Source organism: Notothenia coriiceps, unplaced genomic scaffold (assembly GCF_000735185.1).
Source record: "Notothenia coriiceps isolate Sejong01 unplaced genomic scaffold, NC01 NC01_scaffold00032676, whole genome shotgun sequence".
NCBI classification, from domain to species: Eukaryota; Metazoa; Chordata; class Actinopteri; order Perciformes; family Nototheniidae; genus Notothenia; species Notothenia coriiceps.
The window spans coordinates 97,646-108,118 of record NW_011365377.1 but is presented as its reverse complement, the minus strand read 5'-3'; the positions used below and the strand labels follow the sequence as shown (position 1 = coordinate 108,118).

Genomic DNA, 10,473 nt, shown 5'->3' with positions numbered 1-10,473 from the left:
TCTCACAGACCTGTAACTTCTTCTTTAAGAGCCTCCTCTGTCCTCCACTTGTTAACTGTATTAATGGCACCTGTTTGAACTCGTTATCAGTATAAAAGACGCCTGTCCACAACCTCAAACAGTCACACTCCAAACTCCACTATGGCCAAGACCAAAGAGCTGTCAAAGGACCCCAGAAACAAAATTGTAGACCTGCACCAGGCTGGGAAGACTGAATCTGCAATAGGTAAGCAGCTTGGTGTGAAGAAATCAACTATGGGAGCAATTATTAGAAAATGGAAGACATACAAGACCACTGATAATCTCCCTCGATCTGGGGCTCCACGCAAGATCTCACCCCGTGGGGTCAAAATGATCACAAGAACGGTGAGCAAAAATCCCAGAACCACACGGGGGGACCTAGTCAATGACCTGCAGAGAGCTGGGACCAAAGTAACAAAGGCTACCATCAGTAACACACTACGCCGCCAGGGACTCAAATCCTGCAGTGCCAGACGTGTCCCCCTGCTTAAGCCAGTACATGACCAGGCCCGTCTGAAGTTTGCTAGACAGCATTTAGATGATCCAGAAGAGGATTGGGATTCATATGGTCAGATGAAACCAAAATAGAACTTTTTGGTAAAAACTCAACTAGACGTGTTTGTAGGAGAAAGAATGCTGAGTTGCATCCAAAGAACACCATACCTACTGTGAAACATGGGGGTGGAAACATCATGCTTTGGGGCTGTTTTTCTGCAAAGGGACCAGGACGACTGATCCGTGTAAAGGAAAGAATGAATGGGGCCATGTATCGTGAGATTTTGAGTGACAACCTCCTTCCATCAGCAAGGGCATTGAAGATGAAACGTGGCTGGGTCTTTCAGCATGACAATGCTCCCAAACACACCGCCCGGGCAACGAAGGAGTGGCTTCGTAAGAAGCATTTCAAGGTCCTGGAGTGGCCTAGCCAGTCTCCAGATCTCAACCCCATAGAAAATATTTGGAGGGAGTTGAAAGTCCGTGTTGTCCAGCGACAGCCCCAAAACATCACTGCTCTAGAGGAGATCTGCATGGAGGAATGGGCCAAAATACCAGCAACAGTGTGTGAAAACCTTGTGAAGACTTACAGAAAACGTTTGACCTCTGTCATTGCCAACAAAGGGTATATAACAAAGTATATAACTTTTGAGATGAAATTTTGTTATTGACCAAATACTTATTTTCCACCATCATTTGCAAATCAATTCTTTAAAAATCAGACAATGTGATTTTCTGGATTTTTTTTTTCTCCTTTTGTCTCTCATAGTTGAGGTATACCTAGGATGAAAATGACAGGCCTCTCTCATCTTTTTAAGTGGGAGAACTTACACAATTGGTGGCTGACTAAATACTTTTTTGCCCCACTGTATTTGACAGACTGAACGGACTTAACCTGTCATTGCAAGGTGGGGCTGTCTTCCTTGATCTCAGTAAGGCTTTTGACACTGTTGGCCACCAAGTGCTCCTTACAAAGCTGACGTATTTCAATTTTTCAGCAGATTCAATACAGTGGGTTAAGTCTTACTTATCCAACAGAAAACAGTGTGTTTTGGTCAACGGAGCCAAATCCCCCTATCTTGTGAACCCTGTCGGGGTTCCACAAGGTNGAAAGAATCCAGGAAATTACGTTGTAGGATTTTTAATGAATTAATTGGTAAATTCCTCTGTAAAATAAGTATTTGGTCACCTACAAACAAACAAGATTTGAAATCTTGTTTGTTTGTAGGTGACCAAATACTTATTTTACAGAGGAATTTACCAATTAATTCATTAAAAATCCTACAACGTAATTTCCTGGATTCTTTCCCCCCATTTTGTCTCTCATAGTTGAACTGTACCTAGGATGAAAATTACAGGCCTCTCTCATCTTTTTAAGTAGGAGAACTTACACAATTGGTGGCTGACTAAATACTTTTTGCCCCACTGTATGTATATATATATATACATACATACATACATACATACATACATACATACATACATGTATATAACACTGTAAATTATGTATTTAATATTACCTTTAATATTACCTGTACACTTTTTATTCCTTTTCAGATATTGCTTGTCCATCAAAAGTCACATATTGTGCACATTTCCAGACACTCCAGTAAAGAAGAAGGATTGTGATTGACAGGAGCTATGCATTGGTGATTATTGATTTTCTTTTTCAGCTCTTCACAACGAGGACAAAAGGTTGGTCTATTAAATGTAGTTTGGATGGGGGTGACTCTCCATCATCATCCTCACATCTTATACCTCACTCTGAGCAACTTGCCTTACACAAGTTAATCCTCATTGATCAAAGCAGGGGATAGGAGGAGGAGGAGGAGAGGAGAACATGAGTGGTGGGAATAAAAGGGAGCGGCGCAAGGAGAACTCTTACGTCCAGGAGAGAGGTGCAGGGGGTTGGAGATTATTTCTTTTTAAGCGTTATTTATCTGCGTCACACAAGATTCTCAGGATTCAGAACCAAAGAACATCCGGCAAAACGTTTGATGTTTTGTTAACATAGGAAGAAAATATAGCAGTAGCAAAAGCCGATGACATGAACAATAATCCATCCATGCACCCTCCCAACTGAGTGCACTTTGTGAGGGATTCGTAAGTTTCCTCCAACTCATTTTGCAGATTAAACATTCGATGCTGCTGGCTTCAGTTCCACCAGCCTCTCCTTCACATTCAGCATCCTCAGCCTCTCCTGACATTTTTAGTACAAGTGACTGCACCCACTAAGTGCTTCAAGCTGCTCATCCTTCTCAGGCTCCATTTTAGCACAGCCAGGTGACAAGGAAATCAATGTCTGTGTATGTGGGGAGAAAGTGAGACATCAGAGTGTCTCACCCCCTTCATACATGCAAATGAAAATCCTATGTGTGGCCCACAGCGTGTAGCACAGTGTTCACTGCGAGGACAGGCGTGTCAGCAAGACAAGAAACTGCCAAAAGGTTGTTTATTGAGAGTGGTAAAGGGTTCTTAAAAGTGTTATGAATGTTCTGCTTGAAAAGGAGTGAGGCTGTTGAGAAGTACTACTTCTATTCTCCTGTGAGGGAGTGTGCTTTGGGTGTGTGCTGGCATGTGTACTGTGCATGTTAGTTTGAAGAATGTGTTTGGTCTGAAGCGCTTCACTTACAAAGCAAACGCAGGCTGTGAGAAGAATCAAATAAAAAACAAAAGAAATGGAAATCATCATTTGAAAGCATCATAAGGGTCTCACCTTGTGCCAACCTCTCCAGCCGCTTGCCGTGCTCAGGGGGGACGGCATACCTGCAGAGAGAAGGATACAAATGTCATTAGTTTAGCGTAATATTGGTATATTATTAAGAAAAGCCGTGTTTTTACCAGAGGGACACCATTTTGTCATCAAAAAGTTGTTTTTGTACCCAATTTCTTTGAGATGCTGGATCCCATTTCCCAAAGGAAACTACAAAACAATTATGATGTCATACAACCATTACTTTTCTTCTATCCTCTGATGGTACTGAATAAAGTAAAAGCCACACAAAGCAATATTAATGGTCTTTTCATAAATATGTGTTCAAACTAAGAGTGTGTTTGGCTACCTAGCTGCAGCTAACTGTACGTACAGTTGCTTTGGTAAGTAACAATCACAAAATGCTACCTTAGATAACAGCATTGTGAAGATCATTTATTTGTAAAGTTATAATTTCAAGGGGGAAAGGACAGAGTGAAGAAAAAGATGAAATGGCCGATGAAGGGCAGGACCAGGAGGGATTACTGTTTTGGGAGTGCTGGGTTATTTCACTGCCCTCAGCTCTCACTCTAAGAAATGAAATCACCCATGACGTAAACCTCACCAGCTTCCTTTATCTTCTCTTTTAAACATACATAGATCATGAAAACCACACAATATTATCAGTGGATGGTAGATATAGTTAGATATTATGTTGCTTTGATCTTTTGTTGTTTCTGCTTCGTTTAAAAACTGTGTAAATTAGCCATTAAGACTTTATTATCATGTTTAAAAAATGTCTTACTCTGCTTCTGTTTTATTAGTGTACACATACAGCAGCCCTGTGGCACTAGTTCTGAGTTGCTCCACAGGCAAAGTACTAACAAGAGATCACAGTCTTTGTTAAAACGTGCAGCAAGAACTGTAAAAGATGTACCATGACATCAAATATCGGATGCTACATGCAGAAAGCTCATTTATTTGTAAAACAGAGTGGGAGGGAGACAGCAAAGCTCTAATCTGATCCGTTCATTTGTGAAGTTATTACCATAACGGGCTTTATTACTGCAATTATTTCCTCTGGGTTGCTTAAGCCTCCAGAGATCTCTTGCAATGAACCCTGGGTGGGGAAAAAAGACCCCATTTCTCCCTCCTTACTCAAGCCTCAACAACCACATGGATGTTCGAACAAAGGGAGGAAGGGAAGGAGAAAAAAAGAAAGAACAAAGATGGAGAGATAATGAGAAGCAACAACACTTAAGGGGAGACATAAAAAGAATGAGCAGGAGCATAAGACGGAGTGAGAGAGAGAGAGAGAGAGAGAGAGAGAGAGAGAGCGAGAGAGAGAATAAACACAAGAAAGTAGCAGACAAAGTCAAATTCAGTCAGAGGTGCCGAGACACGGAGCCACACTGCCACCTGTAGACCAAAGCTGAGAATTCAGAGCGGAGCAGCCTTCTCCAATATCTATTATTTAAGCCTGGATTTACAGAAGTGTCTCACATCAGAGGCTCGATACCAAAGGCCTTCATGCTATTTGGGAATAACATTCGACAAGAACCCAATTTATTAAAATCAGAACATTATTTTAGAGTTGCAAGTGGCCTTATTTAGTGATGCAGTAAACTATCCCCCGTTTCTTTGTGCTGGTTTCAAGATCATAACATTCTCTACATGAAAACGTATTTTGTTAAAGGCTGGGTAAAATTGGCTAAGATATAAACAACAGAAGGCATAAATAGTAATGTTATCTAAATGTCAACTGTTTCTCTCTAAAGTCTTTGTCTTTTCTTTTGATTTTGTTTTTTAACGTTATACCTTCAGTCATGTTCTAGTAGTGAAATAGATCAGGCGTACTAACGCACTGAGCCACAGCCTCCCTATCCATTGCATTTACTTATGTTTTGAAAATGAAATTAATATTGATCTTCTTATCTTACTCATGGACAGTAAATGAGTACATATTCCTAAAATCAGAGTTATAAACGTTAACGTTTTTTGTTCTCCTTAGGGAACATTACATTGCAGACTTGTCTATGTAACATTTAATCTATTTCCAATTAGGGAACAGGTCAGGCGATCCCTTCCATCCCAGTTTCAAACTAAACAAATCAGCCGATCTGCGTGTCTCCTCCTGTTCCCTCCCTCCTAAAGATCCAGTTGCCATGGTATCAACACGTCCGTCTCTACGGCAGCAGGGAGACAAACCCACAAATAAAACAACGAACAGCAATGGAGGCTTGAACTTTTCCACCTATCCGAGGTAGAAGATAATTGATCCTCCTCCATCTGCGGCGCAGCAGCGTGGCTGGCAGACTGCATGTGTTAGTATGTTTGACACCATGACAGAGATGATATAAATATGTGCAATATTGTCAAATAGTTTCTAGCTCAAGTGTCTCAATGATGTGTCTCTCATTATTGCTCCACTAAAATGTTGACAAGCATGTTTTCTGTTTAACATTTTTAGAAAACGATATGCATCCCAGTAAGTCACAGCTGTCTTTACATCTGATCAAACACGTAAGGGGGTTTGTTTAATGCTTTGCAGGAAAGACAGCACACTGCAATCATCTGATGAAGCAGAACCTGGTTAGAAAAATAACTAAAAGGTTATAATTGATGTAAGTTAAGTGTGGCCGAATTATACCAGGATTGGATGTTTGCAAAATAAGGAAACAGAAGAACAGGGACACCTCCAGTTATTTCCACTGAGTGTTCAGACTCAGATTTCCGTAACTGTGTGTGTGTAAATATCTATATGTTACACACCACCCGTGCCTGTGCATCAAGAGGGCACATTCTGACCTGAGGAGGCTCCTGGCAGCAGATCTCATGCCCTCTCCAAGTTTTCTTAAAATGTACAACAACAATGAACCCGCAGTTACAACCCAAATAACACTACATGCAGATCTGCAGCTCTCCATCTCCCTCTAGGAGTAAAAACTGTCAAACCACCGTGGTTCAGAACTTCAGGTCTACCAAGGAGGTTGAGGACTGATGGATTCATAATAAACTCCTGCCTTCCCGTGAAGTTGCAGCTTGGGTACACTTCAAAATATCTTTCATTTCTTTTTCGTCAGCTTTTCCCTACCTTCCCTTCACATGCTCTGAGGCAAATCTTTTATCTGACAGCAGAGCTGCTGGTGTCTGTTGGGGTAGAGGGCTGATTTAGAGGGTTTCAGCAGTGAAAATAAAGAGGAAAAGAATGATGGGAAGATAAAGACAGGAAGAAAGTGATATACTGCTAAGGCTGACATTTTTTACATGCCTACCAGTGTGTGTGTGTATGTATGTAGTAGTAGTAGTCGTTATGGTGGGGTCTGACTTTGATGGGAGCCGAGTTGCAGGGGGAATGGACTTAATTTCACAAACGGCTGCACTATGAGAGCAGAGAAGGCGTGTGTGTGTGTGTGTGTGTGTGTGTGTGTGTGTGTGTGTGTGTGTGTGTGTGTGTGTGTGTGTGTGTGTGTGTGTGTGTGTGTGTTTGAAAAAGATAAAACTAAAAAGAGCTTGCATGGTGAGTGCGCATTAATGTAAAGTGGTGGATGTATTCCTTTTTTCCAGATTTTCCTTCTTAATGCTAAGTGCAGGCGCAGAGCCATAAGACCATAGAATAAGTAACATAAATTGGGAGGGTATAAAACAAGAACTGCAGGAATACGCGACTAAAACCACACACACATCACACAAATACACACTCGCCTCTCTATTGGTACAGTAAGAAGTCTGAATCTTAGTGTGTTTTTGACAAATATCTCCTGAGACTCATTACGATTGTGCTGATCATAGCAGACAAACAGAGATGTTTCATCTTGCTATGGGTTCTGTGGAGACACACCACAGGAACGGAGCTTTTATGGTGAAAGTAAAGATCTATTTCAGATTTTTGCTTGATTAAAGGCTATCAGAGAGGATATATAATTAATGACGATGAAATGTGAGACTGCATGTACTTTTCACTTTAAATGAAGCGGTTGGGGGAAGCAGAAGCTCAATTGGGGGCTTTGTGGCTTTATGGAGCTATCTACTGTAGATAGGACTGGAACAGACCAATTGAGAGTGAATGGTTGCACAATATTAGAAATACATCTCTTCATATTGAGAAAGTCATCAAATATAAAAAGTCAGTAGCACTTCAATAATCACAATAGTACCCCAGTACCCAGAGTAGTTGCAGATAACATGGGCTTGTAAACAAAAAGCTTTGAGGCGTGGGGGATAATCACATGTTTGATTATATCGTAATGAGTTGTTTCAAAAGCCGCAAATCAGCATCAGAGAGGATTTCAGACTAAGATCCCTATCAAATGTATTGACAGAGAAGGATTTAGTCGGCAATGGAGAATGAGAGGGAAACAAGCTCATTCCAAACAAAGGGGATAATGAGTTGTTTTAAATGCGCTGTCTATTTGAGGAATGCTAATCCCTCTTTTATTATTATATGATTGGAAGATCTAACTTACAAACTTGATATGATAATAATGTAATATTGCCTCCTATGCAGATAATGTGTTGCTAAAGCATCACTTTGGTCTTAATCACCAAAAATCCCGACATCGAAAGTAATCACTGCAATAAATACATACTATTATTATATGTATTATATGTATTATATATTATTATATGTGACTTGATGTATGTGAGATCAACAGTGGGTAGAGAAGCTATTCTTCACTAATTTTGGAAAATGCATGGCAAACCCACATCCGTGGGTTTATCATTCAAATCTGGTAAAATGTGTTATTTGAATGCACTGCATAAAATCCTTTGGAGTAAAGCTTGTTGTTAAATACCAACCAACTATGTGTAATATTTGCAATATTTGCAAAATATATATGCCGTTAATAACTGTGCAATATATAAATGGCTGCTAAATACTCATAACTGTTACAGGATGTGTATTTTGTAAATTGTGTAACTTTTTTTTATTATAATTTTTGTTATCTTTAATACTTTTTATGCATGCTTCTTTGGTAACATTAAGCTGTCTTTGGCTCTTTTCTGCTGTAACAATGTACATTTTCCCTCTGTGTGACTGATAAAGGTATTCTGATTCAGATTTTTAAGCATCCATAAATCAGTGGTACATTATACTAAAGAAAATATGCTGCAGTCAATTAAAGCTAAATGTTTAAGGCTTTAAGGTTTAAACGTTGATGCTAAATGAGGTAAAATAACTATTTTAGTATACAATTTGCTATTATAATGTTACCTGATACTAACAGTCATGTAGATGCTGTGCTAGAGAAGTGTTGTGAAAGGAGGGAGTAGCAGCTGAGCGGGATACATGGATAAAGTATTGAAGTGGCAGAGCAGGGCTGTCTGGTGACTCTGTAGGGAGGCTGAGTCAGTGGATGAGCTCTTTATCCCAGTGGGCTCTACTTCTCATCCCCACAGCATGATGGTAAATGTCACCTCCACCAGACTCTCATTAAGGCCACACAGCTGGATAGATGCCAAAGCTTGGATTGACATTAAAAAAAGAAAAGTACTAAGCAGGATAAGACCGCTATACAGATACAGTATACGTGTAGACTAGACACTGTATATTAAAGGGGGTACATCTTGATAGAAACAACTCAAATCTGCACCAATTAAACAATAGAAACACGGATGATAGACACGTCCTTGCTCTGCAATAATCACTCAACAGGCCCTTATTCAAAACTCATTATCAGACAAAGCTCTTCTTATTTCCCCCACCACACTCTCAGGTTGATGAATAGGGACTATACATCACTGTTTGTATTGATTTCAGATCATGTTGGAGTTTTCTGCACCAACAAACACAAAGACAGGACCACCGGTCAATAAATCAACCTCATGTTATATGCATGAACACCTCAAACAGAATTGCACCTCTTGCACCGTACTGTACAGCACTCAAATTTGAAACGCAATTTAGTAAGTAATAGATGGGACTTTAAACATGAAAGCACACACACATATATATATATATATATATATATATATATATATATACATATACACACATAATGGTGGTTACTGATGGACGAACCTACATGAAATACATTGTATGACCTTAGAGTTATTCATATGGTACATGGTTTGTGTTTTGGCTTTAATTGTCATTGCATTGAGTCTACAATTAAAGAATTATTAGAAATAATAAATATCTGACTTGTTGATCCACATGCAAATCACAAATCAGTACACAAAAGTTCTGCCTCTTAATAGTGTCAAGGATTGACTGTGACAGAGAATAAAGGGGCTTCAAATATCCCAAAATGTTCCACATTTGCACAGTTGCTGAATTACAGCTGAAACTGTTAGAAATGCCAGATATTTTTTTTCATTTGGTAAAAGCTTGTTTTTTACATTGCTAGCCAGATTGCTCGCTAATGTTCTATGCACAGCGCATGCTATAGTTTGTTAGCAAGTAGTTCGCGATTATATAAAATAGGTTTGAGTCAGTGAGAAGTCCAGGTCTCAAGATTAATGTGCAATTAGTGACTGATATTCACTCTTTATAGCTCCTTACTAGATTTCTATTTTTACAATACGAGTGTTTCAGAAAAGACATTGACGCTAGAAGAGACTAGGAGACCTAACCTCCTCTAGGGGGGTCCGGGGGGCTTGTTCCCCTGGGAAGATTAATTTTTTTAAATGTTGAAGTTAAAAGCATCAATCTGGTGCACTTTGAGAGCAACATTAAGAGATCTATGGATACATCTCTCAACACCCATATGAAACAGACCTGTAAGCAGATTTGGTTTTTCTTTATGGATCATTTACAAATCACTCCCCTTTCAAACTGTATTATTGTTTATTAATAACAACTTTTTGTTACTGTCATATAGTATTTTATATCTGTTTACTTTATTCTCTTATTTTTTTTATAACTATAATGATCATATAAAGGTGTGCCTTTACCTCACTGGTTGGAGAAAAAGCTTCTTATATTTGTTAGCATAGCTAGCTAACCAGATGCTAATAACAACAAAGTTATTGACTGTATGATCAGTATGACAGATGAACAGATCACCACTGGGCTTTCAACTAAAGACACAGCCACGCAAAAAACTGCGGCATGTGTACGGCTCCTTATGGGTACTGACATTTGTGAAGTCCCGGGTTGCGTTCGAATAGTCCATTTAGCTTAGGAACCTTCCTAACCGAGTGAAATGACCCGGAAGTCCCTCAGTGGCAGCCATGATAAGTGCCGTTCGAATTCTCTATAATGATAGGAAAGGAGGTTTCAAAGTTCCTTTATAACCTCCTTTAGCTTAGGAACCACTGGA

General features: G+C 39.5%; 1 protein-coding gene across 1 annotated transcript in view; it reads right to left on the bottom strand.

Annotated features, from left to right (window-relative positions):
• Nucleotides 1-3,426, bottom strand: part of LOC104961001 (lysine-specific demethylase 4B-like) — a 30,863-nt gene extending 27,437 nt beyond the window's left edge. The window contains exons 1-2 of the mRNA XM_010789198.1: nt 3,399-3,426; nt 3,233-3,282 (exon numbers count right to left, since the gene is read on the bottom strand). Coding sequence (XP_010787500.1) covers nt 3,233-3,282; nt 3,399-3,426 — 78 coding nt within the window. The remainder of the gene's footprint in view (nt 1-3,232; nt 3,283-3,398) is intronic.
• Nucleotides 3,427-10,473: the final 7,047 nt, after the last annotated feature.